This window comes from Oncorhynchus tshawytscha, linkage group LG28 (genome assembly GCF_018296145.1).
Source record: "Oncorhynchus tshawytscha isolate Ot180627B linkage group LG28, Otsh_v2.0, whole genome shotgun sequence".
NCBI lineage: Eukaryota > Metazoa > Chordata > Actinopteri > Salmoniformes > Salmonidae > Oncorhynchus > Oncorhynchus tshawytscha.
The window spans coordinates 43,409,177-43,421,071 of record NC_056456.1 but is presented as its reverse complement, the minus strand read 5'-3'; the positions used below and the strand labels follow the sequence as shown (position 1 = coordinate 43,421,071).

Here is an 11,895-nt window from a genome sequence, read left to right as displayed (position 1 = left end):
CTCTCACACACTCTCTCTCTCACACTGACTCTCTCTCCTCTCACACACTGACTCTCTCTCCTCTCACACACTGACTCTCTCTCCTCTCACACTCTGACTCTCTCTCCTCTCACACACTGACTCTCTCTCCTCTCACACTGACTCTCTCTCCTCTAACACACTGACTCTCTCTCCTCTCACACACTGACTCTCTCTCCTCTCACACACTGACTCTCTCTCCTCTCACACACTGACTCTCTCTCCTCTCACACACTCTCTCTCTCCTCTCACACACTGACTCTCTCTCCTCTCTCACACTGACTCTCTCTCCTCTCACACACTGACTCTCTCTCCTCTCACACTCTCTCTCTCCTCTCACACACTGACTCTCTCTCCTCTCACACACTGACTCTCTCTCCTCTCACACACTGACTCTCTCTCCTCTCACACACTGACTCTCTCTCCTCTCACACACACTCTCCTCTCCTCTCTCCACACTCTCTCTCTCACACACTGACTCTCTCTCCTCTCACACTGACTCTCTCTCCTCTCACACTCTCTCTCCTCTCACACTCTCTCTCCTCTCACACTCTCTCTCCTCTCACACTCTCTCTCCTCTCACACACTGACTCTCTCTCTCTCACACACTGACTCTCTCTCCTCTCACACTCTGACTCTCTCTCCTCTCACACTGACTCTCTCTCCTCTCACACACTGACTCTCTCTCCTCTCACACACTGACTCTCTCTCCTCTCACACACTGACTCTCTCTCCTCTCACACACTGACTCTCTCTCCTCTCACTGACTCTCTCTCCTCTCACACACTCTCTCCTCTCACACACTCTCTCTCCTCTCACACACTCTCTCTCCTCACACTGACTCTCTCTCCTCTCACACACTGACTCTCTCTCCTCTCACACACTGACTCTCTCTCCTCTCACACTCTCTCTCCTCTCACACTCTCTCTCCTCTCACACTCTCTCTCCTCTCACACACTCTCTCCTCTCACACTCTCTCTCCTCTCACACACTCTCTCTCTCCTCTCACACTCTCTCTCCTCTCACACACTCTCTCCTCTCACACTCTCTCTCCTCTCACACTCTCTCCTCTCACTCTCCTCTCTCCTCTCTCACTCTCTCTCTCCTCTCACACACTCTCTCTCCTCTCTCTCACACTCTCTCTCCTCTCTCACACACTCTCCTCTCTCCTCTCACTCCTCTCACACTCTCTCCTCTCACACTCTCTCTCCTCTCACTCTCTCTCTCACACTCTCTCTCCTCTCACACACTCTCTCCTCTCACACACTGACTCTCTCTCCTCTCACACTCTCTCTCTCCTCTCACACACTCTCTCCTCTCACACACTCTCTCTCTCACACTCTCTCTCCTCTCACACTCTCTCTCTCCTCTCACACACTCTCTCCTCTCACACTCTCTCTCCTCTCACACACTGACTCTCTCTCCTCTCACACTCTCTCCTCTCACACTCTCTCTCCTCTCACACTCTCTCCTCTCACACTCTCTCTCCTCTCACACACTCTCTCCTCTCACACTCTCTCTCCTCTCACACTCTCTCTCCTCTCACACACTCTCTCCTCTCACACACTCTCTCCTCTCACACACTCTCTCCTCTCACACACTCTCTCCTCTCACACACTCTCTCCTCTCACACACTCTCTCCTCTCACACACACTCTCTCTCCTCTCACACTCTCTCCTCTCTCCTCTCTCACACTTCTCTCTCCTCTCACACACTCTCTCCTCTCACACACTCTCTCCTCTCACACACTCTCTCCTCTCACACTCTCTCCTCTCACACTCTCTCTCCTCTCACACACTCTCTCTCTCTCTCACACTCTCTCTCCTCTCACACTCTCTCTCCTCTCACACTCTCTCTCCTCTCTCACACTCTCTCTCCTCTCACACTCTCTCCTCTCACACTCTCTCTCCTCTCACACTCTCTCTCCTCTCACACTCTCTCTCTCTCACACTCTCTCTCCTCTCACACTCTCTCTCTCTCCTCTCACACTCTCTCTCTCCTCTCTCACACTCTCTCTCTCCTCTCACACTCTCTCTCTCCTCTCACACTCTCTCCTCTCACACACTCTCTCCTCTCACACACTCTCTCCTCTCACACACTCTCTCCTCTCACACTCTCTCTCCTCTCACACACTCTCTCCTCTCACACTCTCTCTCCTCTCACACTCTCTCTCCTCTCACACTCTCTCTCCTCTCACACACTCTCTCCTCTCACACACTCTCTCCTCTCACACACTCTCTCCTCTCACACACTCTCTCCTCTCACACTGACTCTCTCTCCTCTCACACTCTCTCTCCTCTCACACTCTCTCTCCTCTCACACTCTCTCTCACACACTCTCTCCTCTCACACTCTCTCTCCTCTCACACACTCTCTCTCCTCTCTCCACACACACTCTCTCCTCTCACACTCTCTCTCCTCTCACACTCTCTCCTCTCACACTGACTCTCTCTCCTCTCACACACTCTCTCTCCTCTCACACACACTCTCACCTCTCACACTCTCCTCTCCCACTCTCTCCTCTCACACTCTCTCCTCTCACACACTCTCTCCTCTCACACACTCTCTCCTCTCACACACTCTCACCCACTCTCTCCTCTCACCCACTTTCTCGCCTCTCACACACTGACTCTCTCTCCTCTCACACGCTCTCTCCTCTCTGTCTTACACTCTCACACTCTCTCTCTGACTCGCACTCTCACACACTGACTCTCTCTCTCACACACTCTCTCTCTCTGACTCGCACACACACACACACACACACACACTGACACACATCATTAAACATGTATACTTTGTACATATATATTTATATAGACCTATAAATTTACATGTACATACATTTATAAATGGTAACAACTTAGGTACACACTCTCTCTCTTCCGTCATCATCATCATCACACACACAATGTGACTCACTCTCTCTCTTCCATCATCATCATCATCATCACACACAATGTGACTCACTCTCTCTCTTCCGTCATCATCATCATCATCACACACAATGTGACTCACTCTCTCTCCTCTCATACACTCGCTCTCTTCCGTCATCATCATCATCACACAATGTGACTCACTCTCTCTCCTCCGTCATCATCATCATCATCACACACAATGTGACTCACTCTCTCTCCTCTCATACACTCGCTCTCTTCCGTCATCATCATCATCACACAATGTGACTCACTCTCTCTCCTCCGTCATCATCATCATCATCACACACAATGACTCACTCTCTCTCTTCCGTCATCATCATCATCATCACACACAATGTGACTCACTCTCTCTCCTCTCATACACTCGCTCTCTTCCGTCATCATCATCACACAATGTGACTCACTCTCTCTCTTCCGTCATCATCATCATCATCACACACAATGTGACTCACTCTCTCTCCTCTCATACACTCGCTCTCTTCCGTCATCATCATCACACAATGTGACTCACTCTCTCTCTCGTCATCATCATCATCACACACAATGTGACTCACTCTCTCTCCTCTCATACACTCGCTCTCTTCCGTCATCATCATCACACAATGTGACTCACTCTCTCTCCTCCGTCATCATCATCATCATCACACACAATGTGACTCACTCTCTCTCCTCTCATACACTCGCTCTCTTCCGTCATCATCATCACACAATGTGACTCACTCTCTCTCCTCCGTCATCATCATCATCATCACACACAATGTGACTCACTCTCTCTCCTCTCATACACTCGCTCTCTTCCGTCATCATCATCATCATCATCACACACAATGTGACTCACTCTCTCCTCTCATACATCGCTCTCTTCCGTCATCATCATCATCATCACACACAATGTGACTCACTCTCTCTCCTCTCATACACTCGCTCTCTTCCGTCATCATCATCATCATCATCACACACAATGTGACTCACTCTCTCTCCTCTCATACACTCTCTCTCCTCCGTCATCGTCATCATCATCATCATCATCACAATGTGACTCTGTGGGTCTATCTTCCTTATAGGCACACGCTCACAACATCATACATGTACAGGTTCTCAGACATACTTCATCATATTGAAAAAGAGTTGCTATTCAAACAACGACACCAGGTTGCAATGTTGGACACTTTCAATGAATCTCCAATGTTTCTGTTGTGTTTTTACTCTCTTTAAAGCTGTGAAACTAAAACATTAAAACAAGGAGAGAAACTGTATGTGTGTGGAGGGGGAGAGGGGCATGGTTTGGGTCCCATAGGGCAGCCTACTTCCCATACAGGGCACTACTTTAGAGTCCTATGGGTCCTGGTCTATAGTAGTGCACTATATAGGGAATAGGCTGTGATCTGTGACTCGGCCATGGCTTTCATTCGCTGCAACATCTCATCTTCCTCAGCGCAGGTCAGTGGTTCATTTGCATAATGTATACAGGTTTTAGGAATTGTATCCCTCTTGTTTTGTTTTTACTAAACAACATTTCCTTCTATTCTTTTTTTATTTATAAAGCAGAAACCCTGTAAAGAGAGAAAGCCTCTAAAACACCGCAGAGAGTCGGTCACCGCTGCATGTGTTGTTGTTAGAGAGGGTTGTTGACATCAAGCTGTACAACGCAGGTCAAGGGGTCAGAAAACATACTTAATTCCCAGCTCAATGTACAGGTACAGCCATAATCAAGGCACAAAAATCTACAAGTAGATTTGTTTTTCTTTCAATAAAGTAGTTGTACAAAATAATATTACATTTTACAGTCTGTACAGGATAAATCAAGACGCCTTGTTCAGTTCAGTACAAGTATTTTAAGAAAAAAACAATAATGACTACATGTTCTCTCTTGCCCCTCTGCCCTCTGTCAAAGAAGAAGTGCCCCCCTCTGCCCTCTGTCAAAGAAGAAGTCCCCCCCTCCTCTGTCATAGATGTGTGTCCCCTCCTCTGTCATAGATGTGTCACCCCTCCTCTGTCATAGATGTGTGTCCCCTCCTCTGTCATAGATGTGTCAACCCTCCTCTGTCATAGATGTGCCACCCCCTCCTCTGTCATAGATGTGTCACCCCCTCCTCTGTCATAGATGTGCCACCCCCTCCTGTCATAGATGTGTCACCCGTCCTCTGTCATAGATGTGTCACCCCCCCTCCTCTGTCATAGATGTGTCACCCCCTCCTCTGTCATAGATGTGTCACCCCTCCTCTGTCATAGATGTGTCACCCCCTCCGTCATATATGTGCCCCCCTCCTCTGTCATAGATGTGTCACCCCTCCTCTGTCATAGTTGTGTGCCCCCCTCCTCTGTCATAGATGTGTCACCCCTCTGTCATAGATGTGTCACCCTCCTCTGTCATAGATGTGCCCCCCTCCTCTGTCATAGATGTGTCACCCCTCCTCTGTCATAGATGTGTCACCCCTCCTCTGTCATAGTTGTGTGCCCCCCTCTTCTGTCATAGATGTGTCACCCCTCCTCTGTCATAGATGTGCCACCCCCTCCTGTCATAGATGTGTCACCCGTCCTCTGTCATAGATGTGTCACCCCCCCTCCTCTGTCATAGATGTGTCACACCCCTCCTCTGTCATAGATGTGTCACCCCCTCCGTCATAGATGTGCCCCCTCTGTCATAGATGTGTCACCCCTCCTCTGTCATAGTTGTGTGCCCCCCTCCTCTGTCATAGATGTGTCACCCCTCTGTCATAGATGTGTCACCCCTCCTCTGTCATAGATGTGCCCCCCTCCTCTGTCATAGATGTGTCACCCCTCCTGTCATAGATGTGTCACCCCCTCCGTCATAGATGTGCCCCCCCCTCCTCTGTCATAGATGTGCCCCCCTCCTCTGTCATAGATGTGTCACCCCTCTGTCATAGTTGTGTGCCCCCCTCCTCTGTCATAGATGTGTCACCCCTCCTCTGTCATAGATGTGTGTCCCCTCCTCTGTCATAGATGTTCCCCCCTCCCTCTGTCATAGATGTGCCCCCCTCCTCTGTCATAGATGTGCCCCCTCCTCTGTCATAGATGTGTGTCCCCCTCCTCTGTCATAGATGGGTCCCCCTCCTCTGTCATAGATGTGCCCCCCTCCCTCTGTCATAGATGTGCCCCCCCTCCTCTGTCATATATGTCACCCCTCTGTCATAGATGTGCCCCCTCCCTCTGTCATAGATGTGTGTCCCCCTCGCTCTGTCATAGATGTGTCCCCCTCCCTCTGTCATAGATGTGTCACCCCCCTCTGTCATAGATGTGTCCCCCTCTGTCATAGATGTGCCCCCCTCCCTCTGTCCTCTGTCATAGATGTGTCACCCCCTCTGTCATAGATGTGTCCCCCTCTGTCATAGATGTGCCCCCCTCTGTCATAGATGTGCCCCCCTCCTCTGTCATAGATGTGCCCCCCTCTGTCATAGATGTGCCCCCCCCTCTGTCATAGATGTGCCCCCCTCCTCTGTCATAGATGTGCCCCCTCCTCTGTAATAGATGTGCCCCCCTCTGTCATATATGTGTCACCCCTCCTCTGTCATAGATGTGCCCCCTCCTCTGTCATAGATGTGCCCCCCCTCCTCTGTCATAGATGTGCCCCCCTCCTCTGTCATAGATGTGTCCCCCTCCTCTGTCATAGATGTGTCCCCCTCCTCTGTCATAGATGTGTCCCCCCTCCTCTGTCATAGATGTGCCCCCCCATCTGTTATAGAAGATACAGTTGAAGTCTGAAGTTTACATACACTTAGGTTGGAGTCATTAAAACTCGTTTTTCAACCACTCCACAAATGTCTTGTTAACAAACTATAGTTTTAGCAGGTCAGTTAGGACATCTACTTTGTGCATGACCCCCATTCATTTTTCCAACAATTGTTTACAGAAAGATTATTTCACTTATAATTCACTGTATCACAATTCCAGTGGGTCAGAAGTTTACTACACTAAGTTGACTGTGCCTTTAAACAGCTTGGAAAATTCCAGAAAATGATGTCATGGCTTTAGAAGCTTCTGATAGGCTAATTAACATAATTTGAGTAAATTTGAGGTGCACCTGTGGATGTATTTCAAGGTCTACCTTCAAACTCAGTGCCTCTTTGCTTGACATCATGGGGAAATCAAAAGAAATCAGCCAAGACCTCAGATTTTTTTTTTTGTAAACCTCCACAAGTCTGGTTCATCCTTGGGAGCAATTTCCAAACGCCTGAAGGTAAAACATTCATCTGTACAAACAATAGTACGCAAGTATAAACACCATGGGACCACGCAGCCGTCATACCGCTCAGGAAGGAGACACGTTCTGTCTCATGGAGATGAACGTACTTTGGTGAAAAAAGTGCAAATCAATCCCAGAACAACAGCAAAGGACCTTGTGAAGATGCTGGAGGAAACAGGTAAAAAAAAAGTATCTTTATCCACAGTAAAATGAGTCCTATATTGACATAACCTGAAAGGCCGCTCAGCAAGGAAGAAGCCACTGCTCCAAAACCGCCATATAAAAAGCCAGACTACAGTTTGCAACTGCATATGGGGACAAAGATTGTACTTTTTGGACAAATTTCCTCTGGTCTGATGAAACAAAAATAGAACTGTTTGGCCATAATAACCATCGTTATGTTTGGAGGAAAAGGAGGAGGCTTGCAAGCCGAAGAACACCATCCCAACCGTGAAGCACGGGGGTGGCAGCATCATGTTGTGGGGGTGCCTTGCTGCAGGAGGGACTGGTGCACTTCACAAAATAGATGGCTTCATGAGGCAGGAAAATTATGTGGATATATTGAAGCAACATCTCAAGATATCAATCAGGAAGTTAAAGCTTGGTCGCAAATGGGTCTTCCAAATGGACAATGACCCCAAGCATACTTCCAAAGTTGTGACAAAATGGCTTAAGGACAACAAAGTCAAGGTATTGGAGTGGCCATCATAAAGCCCTGACCTCAATCCTACAGAACAATTGTGGGCAGAACTGAAACCTGTGAGTGCAAGCAAGGAGGCCTACAAACATGACTCAGTTACACCAGCTCTGTCAGGAGGAATGGGACAAAATTCACCCAACTTATTGTGGGAAGCTTGTGGAAGGCTACCCAAAACATTTGCCCAGAGTTAAACCATTTAAAGGCAATGCTACCAAATACTAGTTGAGTGTATGTCAACTTTTGACCCACTGGGAATGTGATGAAATAAATAAAAGCTGAAATAAATCATTCTGACATTTCACATTCTTAAAATAAAGTGGTGATCCTAACTGATCTAAGACAGGGGAACTTTTACTGGGATTAAATGTCAGGAATTGTGAAACACTGAGTTTAAATGTGTTTGGCTGATGTGTATGTAAACTTCCCACTTCAACTGTAGAAAGGATGGTTGTTGGTGACAGATTAGTCAGTGTGTTAGTTGTTGTTCCTTTAAGGACGAGGTCATCGCGAGGCAGAAAGCAGCGACAGAGGTTAAGGTGCAGAGTTCAGTCCCCTTTCCATTCTTCATTAAGTCGTTCATTCCTTTCCTTTCTGGCTCGCACTTGTCCCCCCCCCTCCTTTCTCTCTACCACCATTCTGTATCAGTCCTTCAAGACCTCACACACCTGGAGGCCAGAGTCTCTCCATCCTTTAGTCCACCTGCAACTCGCAACACTATACAGTGTAAAACAGAGTTATAAATATTTTGATGCTACATTGTGTTTATACTTCCTCAAAAAATAAGGTATTAAGCAACCTGATACAAAAGTGCATTCTCTCTTTGTCTTCGTATGTCTCGTCCTCCTCCCTCTCTCCATCATCAAGTTGTCTGTCATGTCAGAGAGAAGTAGAAGGATCGCTCTGATGGGGGGTGATGCCAGCTCCAACTTGCAGGTGACTGCTTCTACACGCTCAAACAGACACACCGACACTGCCTCTAAACTGAGGTCTTGTAGGGGGTCTCTTCTCAAACAGACACACCGACACTGCCTCTAAACTGAGGTCTTGCTGGAGGGGGGTGGGGTCCTCTTCTCACATCCAAACATCACCACCTGCCCAGCTACCCAGACTAGTCCAGTCCGGTCTAGTCCAGTTCCAGTCCAGTTCAGTCCAGTCCAATGACAGAACAGAATGTCAGAAGGAGGAGGAGTCAGCCTCAGGCTTAGTGGAATGTTACAAATCAAATCAAGGCATTCCAGAGAGAAAAAGAAAAACACCCCAAACATGTTGTTTTCCTTCCTATCAGTGAAAAGGAGGAAACAGTCTCCAACAAAAGGACACGTTTTTCAAAAAGAGGAAAAATAGGATGACAGACTTCAGTAGTACTTCATAGAGGGGCGGGGGGGGACAGGGTCGGGTTGGTTTTTTGGGTTGAGGATGCAGAATTGTTGAATAAAATCCCAGAAGGCTTGACGGAGCTGTGTGTGTGTTTGCGTCTGTACTGTGTGTGTGTGTTTGCGTCTGTACTGTGTGTGTGTCTGTCCATCCGATCACAAGAGTTCGTACTGCCTCAGATGCATCCTCTGAATGATATCGCGACAGTCGTTGAAGACTCTCCTGATGTTCTCCGTGTCCACAGCACAGGTGAAGTGGGGGTAGCAGTAGTGTCTGCCATCTCCACTGGCTGTGCTGATCCTCTGGGGAGGGGAGGAAGAGCAGCTTAGATTAGTGTAGGGTTATCCACAAGAGTCAAGCATTAAAAAAACAGCTATTAAAAGTGGATTTTAAACCTACAGTCTGTGTATTGTTACATCAATGTTAGGACAGTTTGAACAAAACTGGTAGCCATTTTGGGGTTATTCAAATCCCAGACTGTAGCTTTAAACAGACATTTCAATAGTAATATTGAATAGTTACCAGGAACTCGTCTCGGATGAAGAACTTAGCTCTTGTTACTTTTGGGTCTTCACCAGGTTCAGGAGTCGCTGTAAGAACAGAGACAGAAACTGTTATTGTAAAACAGAGACAGAGTCGCTGTAAAACAGACAGAGTTGCTGTAAAACAGAAACTGTTATTGTAAAACAGAGACAGACAGAAACCGTTATTGTAAAACAGAGACAGACAGAAACTGTTATTGTAAAACAGAGACAGAGTTGCTGTAAAACAGAGACAGAGTTGCTGTAAAACAGAGACAGAGTTGCTGTAAAACAGAGACAGAGTTGCTGTAAAACAGAGACAGAGTTGCTGTAAAACAGACAGAGTTTCTGTAAAACAGACAGAGTTGCTGTAAAACAGACAGAGTTGCTGTAAAACAGAGACAGAGTTGCTGTAAAACAGAGACAGAGTTGCTGTAAAACAGACAGAGTTGCTGTAAAACAGACAGAGTTGCTGTAAAACAGACAGAGTTGCTGTAAAACAGACAGAGTTGCTGTAAAACAGAGACAGAGTTGCTGTAAAACAGAGACCGAGTTGCTGTAAAACAGAGACCGAGTTGCTGTAAAACAGAGACCGAGTTGCTGTAAAACAGACAGAGTTGCTGTAAAACAGACAGAGTTGCTGTAAAACAGACAGAGTTGCTGTAAAACAGACAGAGTTGCTGTAAAACAGACAGAGTTGCTGTAAAACAGAGACAGAGTTGCTGTAAAACAGAGACAGAGTTGCTGTAAAACAGAGACAGAGTTGCTGTAAAACAGAGACAGAGTTGCTGTAAAACAGACAGAGTTGCTGTAAAACAGACAGAGTTGCTGTAAAACAGAGACAGAGTGGTGTGGGTTAATGTGATGTGGTAGAGCTACCTACCTTCGTTGGGTATGGTGTAGCGAGAATATTCCGGAAAGTAGTCTTCGATTTTGGATTTCCCAGCTAATACTTTCTCGGCCAACATGTCCTGCTTGTTCAGAAACAATATGACCGATATGGTGCGTAACCACCTGGAAATAAACACACAAATCAGCATTAGAATGGTACAGTATGTATGGCTGAGCCCATACAATACCAGGAGAGTGGTTTCAATTCCCCGGAACCATCCGTACGTGACTAAACGCATGTATAACCAAGTCCCCTTGGATGAAAGTGTCTGATAAACGGCATGTATTATTTCTAGAAAGTTCTAAAAGTGTTCACACCCCCCTTTGGCGGTTGATCAATTACGTTGCATTACAACCTGTCATTTAAATTTATATGGATTTCATGTAATGGACACAAAGATGGTTCAAATTGGTGAAGTGAAATGTAAAAAAAAAAATACTTGTTTCAAAAAAGAAATAAAAATAAAAGAAATAAACAAAGAAGTGGTGTGTGTGTGTTCACCCCCTCTGCTATGAAGCCTCTAAATAAGATCTGGTGCAACCCATTAGCTTCAGAAGACACATCATTAATTAAATAAAGTCCAACTGTGTGCCATCTAAGTGTCACATGATCTCAGTATATATACACCTGTTCTGAAAGGCCCCAGAGTCTGCAACACAACTAAGCAAGGGGCAACATGAAGACCAAGGAGCTCTCCGAACAGGTCCGGGACAAAGTTGTGGAGAACTGGCTGTGCCGGGTGGAGATTATAACAGAACATGGCCAAGATGTTCAAATGTTCATAAATGACCAGCATGGTCAAATAATAATAATCACAGTGGTTGTCGAGGGTGAAGCAAGTCAGCACCTCAGCAGTAAATGTCAGTTGGCTTTTCATAGCCGATCATTAAGAGTATCTCTACCACTCCTGCTGTCTCTAGAGAGTTGAAAACAGCATGTCTGGGACAGGTAGCAGGTCTGGGACAGGTAGCACGTCCGATGAACAGGTCAGGGTTCCATAGACGCAGGCAGAACAGTTGAAACTGGTTCTAGTAACTTTCCGTTATTCTGTGGATTATGAATTATTCTGTATGGTTGAAGTTTTGGTCTCTTAAATCAGAAAGGGGGAAATCTCGTATTCCATAACGAGTCCAGAACTTCCTCCTTCTACAGTTCATATGCCCGCTGGTCCGAATCCACCCCATCACAAAATGGTGGCTTAAATGGGAATGTTTCACTCTAGTGATTGTTGTTCTATGACATATAACAGAC

At 46.7% G+C, this 11,895-nt stretch overlaps 1 protein-coding gene across 1 annotated transcript in view; it reads right to left on the bottom strand.

The window, feature by feature from the left end:
- Positions 1-8,839: 8,839 nt before the first annotated feature.
- The window catches only part of LOC112236241 (guanine nucleotide-binding protein G(olf) subunit alpha), a 112,904-nt gene continuing 109,848 nt past the window's right edge, over positions 8,840-11,895 (bottom strand). The window contains 3 exon segments of the mRNA XM_042308240.1: positions 8,840-9,533; positions 9,754-9,821; positions 10,636-10,766. Of these exon segments, the coding sequence (XP_042164174.1) occupies positions 9,387-9,533; positions 9,754-9,821; positions 10,636-10,766 (346 nt within the window). The 3' untranslated portion in view covers positions 8,840-9,386.